The following is a 20,168-nucleotide window of genomic DNA, read 5'->3' on the forward strand; positions in this document are numbered from 1 at the left end:
ATATTTTTAATTATAAGATTTTTCCCGTAGCGATTACGAGGGGGAAATAATAAAGTCACTAGATAACAACTAGTAAGGTCAAGTTAATGAAGGCTAGAGCTGACTTCATCTTCCCACCTCGGTACACAAATAAAATATTAGAGAGCCATGAAATGACAAACTGGTCTCTCCCAGAAAAACTAGAATAAAATTATGGGATTTAAAATAAATTCCATAAATCATACACCATTCTAGAGATGAGCAATATATCTGTATATAACTGTGATTGAATAACCGCTACTGGAAAGCATCAGCCCCTGCTGGTGACTCATTACTCGACATCACTGTGGCTGTGCATTCGTTGAAGATAGCTCAGGCTGCTACCAAGTGATGGGCGATATATTGAGGGTGATCGAGTTGGTGTGGTTACTAGAGTGTTGGTTTCCCACCCGGTGGCCCCGGGTTCAAATCCCAGCATCGGCGGAGAATTTTCAGAGACTGCCCGATCCCTGCTTGAATGTTGTGTGGAGGATATTTCAAGCGCAACACTCCGTCCGTCGGTTGGGACGTTAAGCCGTGGTCCCCTTGGCGCCTTTCGTAAAGAGCAGGCTAATGCAGACGCCGGGTTTCTCTCCACCCTTCCTTACCTACCCTTCCCTCATGGTGCAAATGACCTCAGCTGTCGGTCGCCTCCACCAAATACCATACCTGCGATATATTGATCTGTGATTGAAGAGAAGTAGCCGATCACGCCCGGTGACTAAATCATTAAATACACGAAATCACTGCGACTGTGAATACGGTGAAGATAGTTTTGGTGAATTGGCTCATTCCAACTGCCGCAATGTTTCGCATAATAAAGGATACCTTATTCATCATTAAAGATACATACGAAAACATCATCATAAAAGGTCATACGAAATATTCAGCCAAAGGTTTGAATATAAAATGTTTAAAAAAATGCCGACGGGATTTTAACGATTGCCACGAATCAATTCCTTTACCATATAAAATTTACTTAATTATCGTAATATACCTAAACTCAGAAACAGAACTATTCCCTAAAAAAAATTATTTTGCCTAATTTTCCAATTTTCAATAAGTTTATTCGTTCCTATTGCGGAGAGGTCATTCATTTGAATTAGACAAAATAGTAAGATTACCAGCGTCACAAATAACTGCTAACATATATATGAGTGATTCTCGTCCATGATCGCATTCACAGTTAGGAATAACCGTTACTAATTAGTAGCTGTCACAGGTAGCGAAGTGACTGAAATATCACAGTACCGCCTATTACAGTACCATACCTTCGTGCTACTTCAGTTACTTGCAAATAAGTGACGAAAATTGTTTGATAGGAATACTCAGAGAATATTATTACATCAAACTGTGTTTTTATCATTTCAAATGGCGTCACTTACATGGGTTGGTTAATAAAATATTCTGAAGCCCTGGATATGCAGAATATTTTTCGCAGTCGGTAAGAGTATAAGTTAATTTCATTAAATAAAATAGTACACCTTCTAGAAGTTACAAATATATATTAACAATAAATCTTGAAGAAATATTCATTATAGTGTTCATAATAACTTAAGATGCCAACGCCATCTAACTTTTTATGAGTTTTCTCTTTAGCTTATATGTATTCCATAAACATTTTCAAATGAGCTTAAAGGGTGCCCTAACTATTGGACAAGGCCAAGGGTTCGCAATCTCCGTCCCCGACGTTTCTCCCCGCGAAGCATAATGAATGAGTTTGCTGGATTTGACTGCATAGGAGAAGAAAGAAGTCATCCCTCCGAAGAAGAAAGAAAAGACACATAAATAAGGGGAACTAGACTTCACACATTACCTTTAGAAGATCTCACACGAGACCACTTAAAAAATAGCAATTTCGTTATTATCTGTCTGTATATATGCACATCTAACCTCCATGCCACATTTATTAGGTATAATAGGATGGTTTCCTATTATTTGCTATTGCCTAAATTGAAAGATTATTACTCGTGGAGTACGTATTTCATGCTTTTAGATTTTCGAATGACGTTATCTATTTTTCGCGATTAAATGAAAAGTGAAGATTTTCAAGCGCGCGAAAACGCGACGGCTAAGTTTGAATGCCGGGAAAACTCCGTGTGACGTCGTTCAGGTTCCCGCTGCCGCAAGTGAGGTGACCTTGGGGCGAGGCTTTGAGCGCTGATATGACGCAGGATGCTAGCAGGTAGCAGAGTACCATGCTAGTTGGTAGGTTGGCTTAAATAAGGATTATTAATACCTTATCAAACGAAGGAAACTTTTCAACCTTAGCCAGTTTTAATAGGTGATTATTAAGACATGTTTCCCTAAGCCTTGTGCCTCATGCATGCATTGGTAATCTCAGACGATGTAAAACTCAGATGAGAAGATGTATCTACTCGTATAGAAACTAGGTCCCTATGACGTCACGTGGAGTGGCATCGCATGGGCGCCAATCTGGCCTTTTTCAAATGAGGATAAAATTAACCCTTGCCATTCGTCTGAGCCGGTATTTCTAAAACCAAATAATTTTTATATTATGGACACACGAATGGTGGGTAACGAATGGCAATCAATGCCTTTCGTTTTCTGTGATGAAGGAAACTACCCTATTCTCTGATATCCTCATGAGATTTTGAACATTTTCGCTTTCCATTAATTGATACACAAGCTTTCGCCTGAAATCTGTTAATTTTCATGGGATCTCATATGAGATCACTGGGAGGTAATGGGTTAAAAGTTTTATCTGCGCTCCGAGCTAACATTCAAATACGAACGCCTCTTGAGACGCACTAAATTTCTACAAAGACGAGCCGGATATCACCCTATCGTTAGATGATTGAGTGGGTCACTCCTGCGAGAAGCCACAATACCGCAAGGCGAATCGACAGTATACTGACCTTCTACTTCTATTCATGCTTCATTTGAGGATCTTTGACCTGTTGCTCTAATAATTTCACGTGGAGCAAGATAGAGCTTTAATTGTAACGTCCTATATTTTTTTAATGGGAAGAATATTATTTATCAAGTTTTTTTTTTCTTTTCTCATGAGCATGTTTGATTTTACCTTCTACTTTTTCTTTAAATAATAATTTGGTTTGATTCTTCTTTAACCGAAATGAAAGTCCAGCTTTCAGCCTCCGAGTCTCCAGCGGCTCACAGCCTAATTCTTTTAACGTGTTTGTAACATTGTATGTCCTCAGCCGTTTTTGACGAACCGTACATTTTCCCTTTGTATTATTTTTTTAAGTTCACCTATTAAGCCTTTCTTCGCCGGGTCCTATTTGCTCGTTCCATATTCAAGGTGTGGTTGGACGAGGGTGAAATAGTGGTACTCATTTGAACGCAGTAGTAGGAGTCGTAGTTCGCACATTTTTTTTAAACTGATAAGGATAGTTTTTCATTCTTGACGTATGAAATCGTTTCAGGATTGTCGTGGTGGAAATGCAATATATCCACGATAAAAAACGGTAATTCCCACAATAATATAAAACTCCAATAATGGAATGGAACAACGAATGGTAGTTTCCATTACAGTAGTTTAGTTTTAGTGTGGAGATTATCATTTGAATTTTATTTTTTATCATATGTACTATTATTTTAATTATTATTTGTGGCAATTTTCATATGATGCTCTATGAATTTCTATTTTTTTTATTTGATGCTACTTCCTTTTGTTCGATCTGAGTTCGAGGGACTTTATCTCATCATTGGTTTAATAAATTAATTCATTGGGCTTGAAGAATTTTTTCAAGCCAAATACATTGAAGTGTGAGAAAAGACAAGGACCTATCCTAAGAATCCAAAGAAGTTCACAAAGTATCAACAGAGGCTGAGCGGCTGCTATGACCTAAATCCCTGAAGGATTTTTAGTTTTTGTGTAAATGTGGGTGATGCCTTCACTGACAATGGCTATTATCAAAGCTAACTGAAAAAATACATTCAATATGTTAAAAATGTGGACGCACAATGAACTACTGACTATAAAAGACGTCATACAGAGGAAGTAAACGCTATTATAAAAATAAAACATTTTATCCTGATTTTCACACCATATCAATGAGCTAACATTAAGAGCATAGGAGTAAAACCCATAATATAATATATAGTAAACAACGAAACGATACATCACTACATGTTTCAAAGAAGTTACAAAATAGTCAAATATTATAAAGCAGCAAGAGATAATGAAATAAAAATTGAGAGAGAAATGAGTAAAAATTAATACACAAAATATGGCAAGATAAAATATTTCGAATTTCGTTCCAAGCGACAATAAATCATCAATTTATAAATTTCTTCATCGATCATATAATAATATTTTTGACCAGATAAAAATAAAAAGAAACCCACCTGCATGAACGTGTCAACACTGAGAATTCAAACAATGACTTTAGTCACTAAACAACCTCAATAATTACACACATATCTACTAGACAAATGGAAGCCTAGGCGAAAAAAAATAAAAATAAGCACAAGAAAAATGAAGAGGTCGTAAGAGAGATGCGAGAAATAAAAGTGTTTTATTTCAAATTAAAGCACCGCGCAAAAGATTATACTGCCTCATATTACCCAAAAACAGGGAGCATCCATCTTCTGGACGAAAACACCCAATATGAAATTATAAACACATCGTGAAGCCGTGTCAAACATTTTTATGCAGATATAAAGTGGATGCGAAGTGACTTAAAAGCTTTAGCTAAATTGTATGGCAGTAACATCCTTTCTAAGTACGCAACATGCGCAGAGCACTAACACATTCTAAAAAATAAGCTTGTGCCTTTTACTTCAAAAGATTAATTTTGGAATACAGAAGTAAAAGAGGTATTTTCATAGAGAGTGAGTAATTCTAATCAAGAGGAGTAAGAAAAAATAAAGAGAACAACTACACCTTTCCCCATTTTCTTCATCAATACTTAATCACAACCACTAACCGATGCAGCAGAGCGCAATGGCATACTGCATTCGCACTAATTTTATAGATCAAAAACATTTTTAAAAACGATGCATATTTACAACATTATCCTCACGCACAAGATATATGAATAAAATTTAAGAAATAGGAGAGCTCGTCTTTGATTCCAGGAGCACAATTTGAAGTAGGAGTCAATGCACTGATTATAACCATTTTTGGCGGTACAAAGAAATATAAATATAAGGGAACGATAAAATAATTTAACCTTGCACAAATTACCGAAAAGGGTGGAAAAATACTAAACATAATTTTTCTAAGCAAAGAATTTAAGAAGAGAAGTATTAATAATCCATAAAATTTAACTAACTACGTGATATGAAAATAATTAATCAAATCACCAAAAATAAAAAAAAACGAATGAAAAATAATAACGAACAAACTAAACAAAATTTTCCTAATTTATTTCATAACGACCGCTTTCAAATGTTACTTAATTGCGCTGCATTATTAATACACTTTATCTACAGATTTGGTTTCTTGATAACAAATTATTTCCAAATAAGGTAGGAAATTTAAAGCCGCTTAACGTTATAAACATAAAAAATGTTAGCAAAAAGGCAAAAATAGCGAATAAAAGCATTTAATAATAACCATATGTAAGCACGTAATCATTTTCAATGCTTCGACTTGTTAGGTTAGTTAGAAATCAGAAACCAAAAAAACTGCGAAATTATTACATTCTAAAAGCTTGAATGCTTAGGGGGTTAAGGTTAAAAAGTGCAGGCCAAGCGGAAAAAAAGCCAATCAAGAATATTTACCAACCAAGCCATCGGCTCAACAGACCTCCGACAAGGACATCAATGAAAGGAAGAAACTGACAAGGAAACTGTATTCCAGGGTAGATGACAAAACTAACCCAATAAATAATGTATAAGAAAACTCAATAATCTCTGACTGTCAACGAAATCATTCCCGCGGATGAGAGAAAATTTAAGAGGCTCATTTCACATTATGAACCAAGAGCACCACCTTGAAATCTTAAATATAGTCTCACAAAGTCAGCTAAAATTGGGTGATCACAAGATTCAGCATTCCACGTCGCACATAAATCATAAATAAAAATGAATAGTTTTCTATTGAAATTATTGCTAAAATTTGTGATGGTTGTCATTCAATTATGATATTACTAGTGTAACAATACAAAATGATGAATATGAATTGGTATTATAAATTAGGTGTGACGAGATGCCTGTTCTCAGGAATGTTTTTCATCGACACCTACTCCTTACGATATCATCTTTGTCAATCATAGTATTTGTCATTAAATGGTTTATTTTATTGATAATAAGTTTCTTTTTAAAATGTCACCCCGAATTTTTTTAATTAAATGGTTGCCTGATTGTTTTATAATGAATCCATGTATTTATTTCGCCAAATTATGTCGAATTCCTTAAAAACAATTATTAATTTATTTATTCATTTTTTAAACTCCCATACCACCGAAATCTGCTGGCGGGAATCGAACCCGCGACCTCTTGTTCGGCATGAAGACTTAAACCCGCCGTCACCGAGGCCTTCTTTAATAAAATGCATTGAAGAAGAAGCAATTGGAGATATGACAACAACTTCGGGAAGAGCTGAGGGAAGAAATCTGATACGGTTCGAGGCTAACTTAATGCAGTCAGTATACGATTTATTTGTGAGGTGATATACAAGTTGTTTCAGGAGGAATTTGCAATACTACAAGAGGTGGTAGGGAATAACATTTTGGCAATTTTCTTGTCCAATAAATGTTGGGTGCAACTTCTTGGTTACTGAGCTACGGCGACGCAAACATTTTTTTAAATGATTTGCAGTTACCATAGAAACTGGTTTTCTTTGGTACCCAAGCATTCAGACATTTTATTTAGTACTCTATATTTTTAAGGACATCAAAGAATTAGGGTTGGAAATTTTACAATGCCGAAAATGAAACTGTGGGGAAATGTGCAATTGAAATTGTCTGAAACATTCAATCTTTGAGTTTAATTAAACCAGAGTTTTCAGCGAGTATCTACGATAAGACTGTGCAACCTCGCACATTTTCAGATTTATTGCTTAAAACAATTATAATAGCACATTTTTGTCAAATCTTAATTATTACATGCCCTTAAAATCCAGAGTATTAAATAAATGTTGTAAAGGCTGGATACCCAAGAAAAGCCGTTTTCAAGGTATAAAGAGCATAAAAAAATGTTTGCGTTGCAATGGCTCAGTAACCAAGGAGTTGCGACCCCGTGTATTTATGGACAAAAATATTACTTAAAATTGTCTCCCCTACCACCTCCTAAAGTATTACAGTCGCCACATGAAACGTTCTGCACAGGGATGGATGAAGATATGAGAGATGTCGATGATGTCGTGTGGAGTGGTGTGAGTTCGTCTCACCGTAGTTCCTGGGGATGAGGAGGCCTGTCGGAGCTTCTGGATGCGAGGTGCCCTTGCAGTTCCGAGCCGAGGCGGCCGTCGAGACAATGACTCGGAGGGAGTAGGGCCTGTCAGGCCCGTTGGAGGGCAGCAGCTTACCGAACAGCGGCAGAATGCGACCCTCCCGGTCGAACACCTTCACCACGTCCGCAGGGCCGGCCCTCGCCGCGTTCCTCAAGAGCGCTGACATGAAAGAAAGAAACAAAATAATTTAGGCTTCATAGAAAAGCAGAATCCGCATTCGATGAAATAGAAATATGGTTTGGGAAAAAGTTATTGATACGTTAAGGTTACGTGGGCCAAAGCGTCAAGCAAAAGTGGCAAAATCTACCAAATTAGGTAGGCTTACATTATCGTCAATAAAATGAAATATTTAGTTGCATTCCACGTATTTATTTATAGGTATGACTAGTTTCGACGCAGCGGCGTCATCCTCAGGTACTGATGCATCGAAATTAGTCATACCTAAAAATAAATTTGCGCAATACGACAATTTCATTCATTTCATGGACGATAAAGTGAACCTCCACAAAAACGAAAGTTGAGGATAGAGATAGCCTTACATTAATTATTATTAAAAGTATTCTGCCGGTCAAGGCAGTTTTTGCGTAGTAAATTGCCGATCACATCAGATTATCTCCCCTCCTAGCAAGCAGTTCACTCTCAAATTCACATTAAGACCTACTCCCTTTCCTTCTATCTGAAAATCCTATTCTCAGCCTTCCTCTCCCTTATTTACCTAAAATTCCACCCTCTAAAACTATTTTCAACATCCCTTCTCAGCTCAGCACTCGCTCCATCCAAACCTTCTCTTCCCTCCGTATCTCCTAGAGAATCTGCCTCTCCCCGCCCACCATGACCAGCCCTTCGTCCTTCTTCCTACTTTCCATCCACTTTCTCCATTCATCTCCATACCCTCATCTCTAACGCCTCCTGTCTTTCCTCGTTCTAGGCTTACATGAAAAGCCAGAAAAAAATATAACCCATCACCACTGCCTGTACCCCTGCCCGCATTGAACCCTTCTTTAATTCGGTATTAGAATAATTACCTTTCACTTTATTAATGAACACAGTTAGTTACACCTAATTTCCTTTTTAAGCTAGACATGAGACCTTTTACAACTCAATAATTCATGAGTGCATCATATCTTCCTTCCCTTCCAAGAAAAAAGCAGCGTACATTTGGAAGCCACGTCATCAACTTAAAAATAATGCTTCTCGTAGCCTAATTTCAACTCTTATTTTTATTTCCTAATATTTCAGTAATTCGATAAAAATGTGTACAGTATTTCATAAATCTTGGAGAGGAGAAAAATCAGCTTTTTACATCCAACAATGAGAATTAAAGCATAATGGAAGTGAAAATAGAAATACTAATCAAATTGCGATGGAAAATCCATTCATATACATCAAATGACAAGATAGTTCGCGAAAATCATTAACACGGACGTAAATTGAAGTATCATCTTCAAATTTTTTCCAAAAAACTTTATTTTTTCGCCTTCACGATTCGATAACTTCGGGCACAGTCAAATCTCAAGAGAGTAAAGCAAATTCCGAGCAGTATAATATGGTTATATTCCCAGAATAGTCGACGATCCGCACGGCAATCATTATGAGAATCTTTTCCCACGTTAATCCCGATTAACTCATCATCGGTGACCTGCAAACATTAATCCTTCCATTATGGAATTGGAGAAGCTGAGCCCTTTCCACGTGGACCATGATTTCACACCCAGCTGCTCGACTTCATCCTATTTAGGTGCAAGGGAGTGGGGGCAACACCCCCCTAGACACTTCTGAATTATCCTCCCCGCATTAGATTTTCCTAAAAAGTCAGATTTCCTGGCTACAATTCCGTCACCATCATTTAGGCCTTAAGGAGAACTCCATCATTCTTTCCATCTCCAATCATTGATTCGGGGAAATTTTTAATTGCCACTCGGAGAAGAAATTTGTGAAAAATTTTGAAGTTTCTTGATATAGCGTTCATTTTTCAAATAATTATAATACTTGGGAGCGTGGAAGCCTATTGGTAGCTTTTATAGGAAAGATGTCGGTAGAAATCAATTTTTCGAGCAATCGAAAAAATCGATGGTTCTTAAAAAATAGTTTCTACTGGTTTTAGTTTTAAGGTTTTCGCAGCGATTAGATGCACTATTGTAATTCATTTTCGGGAATACGTCTGCGTGCTTAATATTTAACTCAAATAAATAAAATAAATATTAAATAAAATATTAAATATTAATATTATATTATGAGTTAAATATTAAGCACGCAGACGTATTCCCGAAAATGAATTACAATAGTGCAGTTTCTACTGGTATTTATTCGTTTGAAAAACACTCAAAATACACATTTTCGTAGGATAAAAAATCTACTTAGAATAAATAATTTAATTATTAGCAGTAAATATTTACAAATGCACGCAAATGAAACTTTTGGGATCACTGTTTGGAACCATTTGGCCTCACTAAATGTTTAGAAAGATCAACTGGTTGAGATGATTTCTAGATGATCGAGGAGGCAACCTTCCAATTTCACAGAGAATATTTCACGAGAAAAACAAATGTTTTTTTTTCAACTCAAACGAAAACATGTTTTTGTGAGAAATTTCAAACGTTAAAATCGTCTTAAGGGTTTCGCGTTTTCTTGAGGTTCGAAGAATTCTCTCTCTCTGCTTCAATATAATCACAAGGGCGCGTGCAAACTCCAATTGTGAGAACCATCATTACTTCAGCTCAGTGATTCGAAGACGGCTATGCTTTAATTGGAGATAGGTGGCTGAGTAATGTAAAGATCACGAGCACCTTAGAAATTATGACAATGAGTTAGCGAAGCCCCAGCAAATATTCTCGTATTTGCATCAATGATATCGGATGAAATGAAATAGGACGAGGGAATTGAATTTCGAAACGACGAAAATGTAAACAATGAATAGATTTTCTCACAGAGGAAAGGGTAAAACAATAACTAATACGCAATATTCTTCAAGTGGTTGCTCCCATATCGACGAACTACAACGATAGCATTTATTTCCATAGCATTTTTTCGATTGGAAATGATTGTTCCGTTAAATTTAATATTCATTAATAAAAATGAATATCAATATTCCAATTAAATCTATTCCTTAAGTGAAGGCATTGAAGGCCTACAAAATGGCATTATGTGCCGAAATCTGCATAGGTTTGAATAAATAACCGTGGAAATAGAAAAGTACTTTTAATTAAGTTAAATATCAAGAATATCCACCGCATTACGCTGTAAACTATATATCACGATGATGATTTTTCATGCTAAAAAAACTTTTGGGCTGTGTCGCCGCGTCAATTTTTGGGTGGTCCCAACGTTTCCCGACCGAAGCTGGTCGCTTTCTCAAGGGATTCTGAGGAGTTGGGAATTTAAATTCTTATATATAGGTATCCGTGTCAGGTGGTGGGGGTGAGGGGAGCGGGAGGTTGGACGAATAGGTTGCTTGATACAACATGGATGTCATTGGATAAAACATAGCCCAAAAAGTTTTTATTTAACATGACGAGTACCCGCGAAAGTTTTAACGAAGAATTATGATGATAATTGTTTACTTGATTAATAAAAATTTCAATTTGAGAGCACTATTTTAGACTAGTAGTGCTTCGCGATCACTGCACTCCAAAGAAGAACACGATGGATTTGACACGTAAGGCCGTTATGTAGGAAATGGTGATGATAGAAGGGAAAATTGATGGAAAAGCCCGCAGAGGATGACCAGGGGACAAATATCTAGAACAGAGTGAAGAAGTGCCGCAGAGTCGTATGATAAGGATACGTAAGCGTAAACAACAACCAACATAGGAGAAGTGGAATGCTTTAGCATTCATAGCAATTAGCATTGTATTGCATTACTGCGAAGGAGAAATCAATGGAAAACTTGCCAGTTGAAGACCAAGAGATGAACACCTGGGACAGATGAAGAAGAATGCTTGGAAGAAGAGTATAAAACCAGAAAATCACGGCGTGATGGAGTGGAATTTTTCATATTGAAACAAAGACTTCGAGCTCCACCATAAAGGAACATTGCCACGTGGATGCTTGAATGTTTCCGTGGAAAAATTTTGTTAACCCAAAAAAAAAACAACCTGTATTTCCCTTTGCTCCCTCCCTTACTTATCCCCACCACTTCTTTCTCCGGTTTTTCCACCCATCATCCTCTTCCCCTCTTTCACTCTCTCCTCTCTATTCTATTCCGTTCACTTTCTTCCTTTTAGGTTTTCCCATCTCATCCCCCTCTTTACTCCCCGTACTTTCCCCCACTACAGTTAAAAAACTGTAAGACTTCAATGCAATACACACCATTTTGAACCATTTCGCACTTTGAAGATGATGTACCAAGCAGCAGACGATATCCAGCGGATATTTAATAAGATTTAAATATATCCAAAACACGTTTTTATTACACAATGGGTATTTTGACAACGTTACATATATATCCCCTTTGTTACGTCCATGGCAAGTTGTGAAATGGCGTTCCTTGGATATCCAAGTTGTAATATTCCTGATATTTTTAATTAAAATTTAATAGCTAAATTCTATAATTATTAAATTAAGGAAACGAAGATGACTAAGTCTTAACAAAATAAGGGTTAGTAAAAATATTGTGGAAAAAGTTAATATACTTGTTCTTTTTTATCACCATTACCATCAATTCAAGAAGTAGTACTTACTTATTACCTTAAAAAAATGCATTCCAAACAATATACATAGGTAAAATATGATCTAAGTAGAATGAAAGAGCACAATTTTTTTGTCTGTGTGCTGTTTGGTTTGGGGATTATCAAAAACCATAATTAGCATAACTATTATCTACTAATTCGATGCTTTGAAGATATCAAAGAGATGTTGTGATACGGACCTCCATGTCCACTAATGTTGGGCATCGCTCCGACGTTGTTGCTCGGCGGGCCCCTTGGATATTTTACAGATATCCATCCAAAGTTAATTGGCTCAACATGGATGCATGCATGCATTGCATGGATGTCATATGTTAACGCCAGCAATGTTGTCTGGATGTCTTTGGGATATTGATTGCCGCTTGGGGGAGGTAACAGCGAAACCTGGGTCGGAATACATTTTATAATCGCGGAAGATTGCAAATGTTTCTTTCAACGTGGAAGAAGAGAGTAAAATAACTAGTTTAGAATGTGGAGTTATCTAATGAAACAAGATGAATCACGCAACGAAAAACGACAAAATGCCTCCGTTCGAGTGGGAGTAATTGCTGTGCATTACATTCATTCCTTTTCACAGAGAGCTTTGAGCATTAGCCCCTCAATAATTTCAGCGCGCATCGATCCGGTTCCCAGAGCAACCGGAGCCGACTCCAACCAACCAACCAACCCCGAACATCGGAAGGACACGATATGCGAAGGGAGCGAGAGAGAAAGACTGGCGAAAACGGATGAGCAGGAATAGACGCAGATCCAATTAGTTTCAGGAGGGGGTGGGGGGAAATAGTAGGCCTGAGCCGACCAATCGGATGGTCTCGCGGCTGTGAGGGAAGAGAAGCAATCATTAGAGGATGAGGTGGGGTGACACCTGTGACCTTTTGGCGCCCCCGCCAGAGTGAGCCACAGGAGCCGTTGGTCCACTCAACGTCAGATGGGGAGGAGGACAATAGAATATATATCGTCCGACTAGCTCTAGCCCTGACTGACAAATACACAGCGAGGCTTCATCTACATGGGAGAGTTTTAAAAATATTCTCGACATTTCATCGTTCTCCAAGTTAAAATGGACTTTTTATGGGTTGTCATTTAAACTTCACAATGCGTAAAAAAGAGGAATTTACAATATAAATCATTTTTCCCATACAGTTATATAAGGTAAACATATATACACTGTTTACCATTAAATTATTAAAAAAACACACTTTCGATTTTGATAACACCTAAATTTTATATACAGAATGTGATTTATCAATAAGATTATTTATAGAATGTCATGTAATTGCAAACGCATAAAAAATTGTAATAAAAGAACTGACATGCATGGTTTAAACAAAAAATATTTTCTATTATAATTAATCAAAGTTAAGGAAGATATGAAAAATATAAATATAATATCGTAAAATGGCACCTAAGTAAAACTAAATAACAATATAAAAGCTTTGTTACATCAATTTTTTACTTTTTCTTTTATTTTAAATCCATTATTTAGTAATTGTTGACTATAATATTTTGTGGACCGAATTAAACATTTTCCGACGTCACCCAGTGAAATTTCTCGGCCATGGAGGCAAAATAAATTAAACATTACAACTCCACATAAAATATTTTTGTGCAACCAGGGTGCGAACTAAAGATTCTACGTTGCATTGAATGTCGTGTCGCACAATAAAATATTTTAAGTAGTATTGTAGAGTTTTGTTGATTCAGTCCCAACTTATCAGGAAAATATCACCATTACAAATTGTAGGGCCTATTAAATAAACAACATATACTTCAACTATTCAGTAATTTCGAGTCCTCCCATGAGCAATCACTCTGACAATGAATGCAGGTTATTTAAAACCTGGTGCGGTATATTAATACATGAGTGTCGATTTCTGTATTCAAGGTATCCTTCTGGTTAAGGTTAACATAGATCAATTTGCAAATCTCCTTGACTGCACCCAACCCACAAGTTGAATTTTCCTCTTCAATTCCCAGTAAGGCCTTTCATCCCATCTATAAATCATATTCCCTTCCTTATCCTCCCACCAACACCTAATACTCTTCCCATTACTATGGCTTCTAATATCCCCTCCCCGCTCAGGACCAACTCACTCCAATCAAACTCCAATCCAACACAATTTAAATACACTGATTTCACCGTGGCTTCTCGCACCCAACATATCGAAATTTATTCCGAGTCGACAATTTTTCTGGATTCCCTTTACGGTTGGGGGGATTCCGAAAGGAAATAACAACATTCGAAAGCTTTAGGAACTTCAAAAATATCGTTCGATGAGTCACTCATTGCTCGTTGCAATGCAAGTGAGCCGTTACTCGCGCACAGTGCAACTCCCATAAAATGCCCATATATTTCTTAACCCCTTGCGCTGTAATGACGAGTCTAAATCGTCATGAACTTTCGACGCCAAACCGCGCAGTGACGAATGTATCTCGTCATCGGATTTTCATAATTTCAGCACTATTTAGAGGAACGATATAATTATTACGAAAGCTTAAAAATGTTAAAACATACATAGTGTACATAAATAATTCATATTTCATGAAACATGATGCTTTGGAAGGATTAAAATGATAATATTCGAGCGATAGCTAGGTTTTCCATGTTTAATAATCACATTTTATTTCATGGTACTACGTTCATTACAAAATAAAAAATATCGTTTCATTACCTCCCATTTAAAAGAGAACCAAAGAAAAAGTAAATGGAGAATAGGAGTACGATATTCGGAAAATGAATCGAAGTGCGAAGTGGAAGGGACGACATATAAATTTGAGCCCAGACTCGGAAAAAGGAATAAACCCCCTGAAAGCAGTGGCGTAACTGGGGGGAGGAGGGTCCGGGGGGTCCGGACCCCCCCCCCACCCAAAAATAAAAAAACAAAATTATTTTCCTACATAGAAGAAAACAAAGTATTGAAAAAATATGAATTTACAGCATATTTATTCAAAAAATGAAGTTTTTTCGATTATGAATAGTGTTAAAATTAGTTTAAAACCCTCCACTTAGTACCCTGTTTTTCAAAAAAATTCCCCCCTGGTTTTGGATTTCCCCCCCTTCCCCCTGAACGAAATTCCTGGCTACGCCACTGCCTGAAGGAATCGACTCTTCACCGCTCATGGAAGAGCACTCTACAGTAAAGTAGACTTTTCACCAATCATCAATCGAGATTAATAAAATTGGCGCCAAAAGTATCTTTCGTAAAACCCCAACCGGAATTTTACCTGGAGTGACTCCGCAGATTGGAAATATCAGCGCAAATTTCGCCTCCGAATAAATTTCAACGCGTTGAAATCATCCGGAAACCATGGTGACATCTGAAGAAAAATTAGAAGTTTTCCCGGGGCATGGTGTTAATCCAACCCCAACGACAATCGACGACTCAGCTATCGAAACGTAGGCAAAAATCGAGAGCCTGAACCAAATCGACCGCAAACCCGGCGAAAAAATTCATCAACGTGAATTTACAGCGAAAACTCTGTTCACGGACACCTCTGTCTAACGGGCACTTTGACTCAAGGACATTATTCGATTCTCGGGCAGAGGAATATACGTTTGTAGAAGGATAGAATACGTAATCTCAGACTAAAGGATACAGAAACATTTCAGGCTCAATTTTACTCTCTTGTGGACACTATCGCTATGGGTTTTCTGACCGATCCCTAAAAAATATTGAGTTTTATTTAATTAAAGGGTTTCATTCCATTGGCATAAACTCCTACACTATAATACTTGCGGGGTAATATTAAGCTTAAAAATGAGATTTCCTTGAGATCACCTCCGACTCACGGACACCTCTCAATTACGGACATATTTCCGAGGACCGTAAAAGTGTCCGTAAATGAGAGGGTTCACAGAATCTGCAAAGCTAAGTCCCGGAAAACTGAGCCAACATTATTACAACTGAATTGAAGGGGCAATTTTCAATATCCAGTGGCAGTTAGTCCGAGCCGATAACCACAAAACAATGGAAACGTTATTAACACCCTTTAATGGAATCCCCGCTCATCCGCTTTGTTTCAACGTTCATTCATATATACCTTTCACGCCCGTAAAACTAACCGCTCGCCCCCTAGGCTTAAAAATCCCCCTACAACCACCACCACCACCACCGCCATCTATCTACTCTTGCATCAGTGGTTGCCATAGCTACAAGACGATGACGTCATCCCGCTCCACTTGCCGCTCGGTCGGTTACATGGGTGGGGGGGGGGAGGATAGAGGAAGGGGTAGGAGGAGGGTGGGGTAAGGGATGGAACATTGATGGGTGTTGGTTGGGATTTGGACTCCCTCCGCGGGAGGGATATAGGGTTCGCAACGGGATGCGGGGGTGTATCAGGGCACGCGGCATGGTGGGGGTGGCCGATGAGGTTGGGGGCAAAATGGGGTTGGATTCGGTCAGAGGCGTGAGCCGAGGTCAAAGGAGGAAAATGACAGCCCCGGCGAGATTAGAGCACGAATAGGTAAGGCCAGAGAAACCATTTGGACGATCAAAAGAAGTTTCTGCTCAAGAGGTCTTAGTTTAACCCATTATAAGCTAATGGTCTTCTGAGTAACATCAAAAATACATAAAATTTCAGCTCCATCCTGTAAAGATTTAAACTACGTGTTCCTTTGTGATGTAACGTTCATCGGAAAAATATGTAGCTGCCACAATAATTATAATTGGGCGGAAATTTTTCACATTTTGAAATGAGAATATTTGAAATTGGATTTCTCTCAGAAGCAGAATGTTAAGTTGAATGAAGGTTAGAATGGGTTAAAATCATTGAAACAAATACTTGCGATTTTCCACGATTATTGATTACGACATCGACATAACAAGAAAAGGAACATCTCCCTGCCCTAAATGCGTGATATCAACACGTGTGGCTTAGTCTGGGTTGAGCTCTTCCCTCACCTATCCTTAACAAACCTTGGCGACCCCCAAACAAAATCCAAGTAGTGCGATATAGCCCAGAGAAAAGAACAGGCCCTTCTCTGAATGTGTGATATTCACGTGCCTGTGACTTGGTCTGGTGTGACCTCTACCCTAACCGAGTAAATAGGATAGAGGCTTCGTTACGGGATGCGAGTGGTGGAGGGGCTGTCCTTTTTATCAATTGGTTGGCGAGGAGAACAAACGAAACTAATGCTAGTAATAACGGGAGGAGTCAATAAGGGCTGTATGCAATGAAATCGAGAACGTTTTGGAGAACATTATGAGATGAGATATGGGAACGTGGTAATTGAGTGAGTAGCAGGCTGCAGATCGTAAGGTTCAAATCTCGGCTAAAAACCGTAGGGCACCCCCAAAAAAAATATTCCAAGTGTGAGGCGTCCCAGGAATAGGAACTGCCCCATCCCCCCTTGACGAATGCGTGATATCAACACGCCTCTTACTTAGTCTGGGGTGAGCTCTCCCCTTGCTTAGCCTCACCGAGCCTTTGGAGGCCCCCCAAATCAAATAATCCAAAGGTGTGGTGTGTGCCAAGGAAAGGAAATGTCCTAAATGTTTGATACCCTCACGCCGCGCCTGTATCTAATTCTGGGGTGAGCTCTACTCTCGCCTATTCAAACCAAGCTTTCGGAGACACCCAAAACTGTCTCGCAGTGCGAGATGAAACGGGAAAAGTAACCAGCCCTTCTCTCCCGAATTTGTGATATTCACACGCCTATATCTAATTCTGGGGTGAGCTCTACCCTAACCTATCGAAACCAACATTCGGGTTTAATCACGGAGTGAGTGCTTAGAGGAGATAAATACGGCTGTTTTGCGAACACTCAAACAGGGAAAGATTTGCAGGGGCCTCCGGCGTGATTGTTGGAATTTAGTGATGATGTGATAAGCTAGTCTTAGATTTTGTGATTCTTAGCTATATATTTCCCCGACTGTACGTGGAATTCCATCATCAGGGTTAACCCTAAGAGGCACAAACACACATTTATGAATAGAGAATATCAGAGTCAGAAAAGAGAGTCAGAAAAACCAAAGGAAGAAGGAAACATGGCTGGACAGGTAGTAACTGTTGGCTGAACCATGAAATTCCTGACATCAGCAAATTCAAGCTCTAGCGTGGCCATAATGACAGCCAACCTTATGACACCACTCAATTTGAAGTTTGACCTAGGTTTCGCTACTGTTGTCCATGATAAAAAGAAGAACACAATGGTAATTTCTACACTTTTAATGTCAAAACTCAGCAAACGACCATGGTTTCAACACGTAAGTAATATATACGTTGATATTATCTTACGTGTTGAAACCATGGTAGGTTGCTGAGTTGTGACATTGAAAGTGTGGAAATTACCATTGCGTTCTTCTTTTTATCATGGATATAAAGAACTTCCACAAAGTCGAGCCGGATACGATTTTATTCCTTACCGTTGACTGAGATATATCTTTATATCGATCGCGGATCATTTTGCATCGAAATAAATGAACTAACAATAAGTTTTAATTTCCCTATGAGGAGCGCATAGAATATCCAGAATCACAATTAAAATTAAAACCGCCGGACGCGCTTTTAAACATGCATGCATAATTCTATTAGACGAGCAAATAGAAAACTAAAGTAGAAAGTTGGTCAAAAATGGGTTTTTATCATGTACTCCTACATGCTATTCCGCAAGTCACCTCAATGGGCGTGGCAAGGGTGCTGGGAAACCACCCTTTTACAAAAATAATAAAGAAAATTAACAAACTGTGAGTTCGATAAATAAGTGTAATTCCCAACTAATTCTAATAAATTCCTTCACTGTGGAAAAGAAATCAAATTCCTATTCCTATCAGTTAGGCAAAATACCTTTCTCATTTCATCAGACTTGGGACTTATAGCGAGGTCCTAAAATGATGTTCAACGCGTATCTCTGAAAAATATAGGCACCTAGATACTCAAGAAATTTATGCCGAGCACGTAGCCTACGAGTCTCTAAAGGTAACCAGCAAGATACAAGTAAAACTATTACTTAGCAATATAAAACGAAAAGTTAGCGTAGTAAGTGAGTAATGCATGAGCTATAACATGCCCAGAAATATATGCAGATAGCTACTACTCACATTGATAATTAGTTATTAACAATTCATGCATTTTTTCTTGTCCGAATAAAACTATTCTAGAGCAGCCATAATATTTAAGCTCTAAATGTCTTGAACAAAATGTCCGTAAATACCTGAAATTTCCGTAAATATTTAATCAAAAATTTTCCCATCGATAGGTTAGACTTTTCGATTATAAATTCCTAATTAATTCAGCGACACTAACATGTTTATCGTAGCAAATCTTTCAGCTTGCCTTTGCCCAACTTGTAAGGGTCCATATGGCAACAGCTAAAGAGCTCCCGTTTTATTTCGAATTTTAACGGCTCAAAAAACTCTCTCCGACAATTTAAAGACATTATTTAATAACTAAAGTACTTAAACATCTGGAAAGTGTAAAATACCATGCGTGAATTTAAGCTGCGGCTAAAAATGTAACAGGTTCATGGGATAATCGGTCAAAGAAATTATTTCCCGCGCAGCTTTTTAAACACTCAAGTTCCCCGTCCGGGAACCGTAAAAGAATTTTTTAATGGAGCTAAGTTGAACATTCTCTCGGCCCAAGGAAAACTCCACGAAGCAAAAGGCACACTTTTGGCTGAAAGATACGCAGGGCGAATGGCCGGAGGTTAAAACAGGTGACAATGAGAGGCGAGAGTATAATTTCGCTGTTTCCATGGGGAGGGGAAAGCACTTGAGATGAGGAATGAGAAGGAAAAGGCCAAGAATTGTACCTTAAGGGAGGTTTCCGCCTAAAATTTGAGAAAAGACGACCCAAAATCAACTCATGGTATGGATATGACGGTGGCAATCCTAAATAATTAACTTTCGAATGAACCAAGATCTACAGGGTGCAGAAAAAAAATGTAACGAAATTTTAACCCAAGATGAAATAAAATGAAATTTATTCAATGTTCTGGATACATACTCCTTAGAAGAACAAATACATATATTAAAATGACATTTGGAGTTTATATTAATTAAAAACAAAACTGGAAGCGAATAATGATAGGTATCATGAAGAAGAGACATGATTGCATACTCCTAAAACAGTGATAGAAA

General features: G+C 37.9%; 1 protein-coding gene across 1 annotated transcript in view; it reads right to left on the reverse strand.

The window, feature by feature from the left end:
- LOC124163721 (high affinity cGMP-specific 3',5'-cyclic phosphodiesterase 9A) overlaps window positions 1-20,168 on the reverse strand; it is an 870,491-nt gene that overhangs the window by 76,883 nt on the left and 773,440 nt on the right. The window contains exon 6 of the mRNA XM_046540795.1: window positions 7,340-7,561. Coding sequence (XP_046396751.1) covers window positions 7,340-7,561 — 222 coding nt within the window. The remainder of the gene's footprint in view (window positions 1-7,339; window positions 7,562-20,168) is intronic.

This window comes from Ischnura elegans, chromosome 8 (assembly GCF_921293095.1).
Source record: "Ischnura elegans chromosome 8, ioIscEleg1.1, whole genome shotgun sequence".
Taxonomy (NCBI): Eukaryota; Metazoa; Arthropoda; class Insecta; order Odonata; family Coenagrionidae; genus Ischnura; species Ischnura elegans.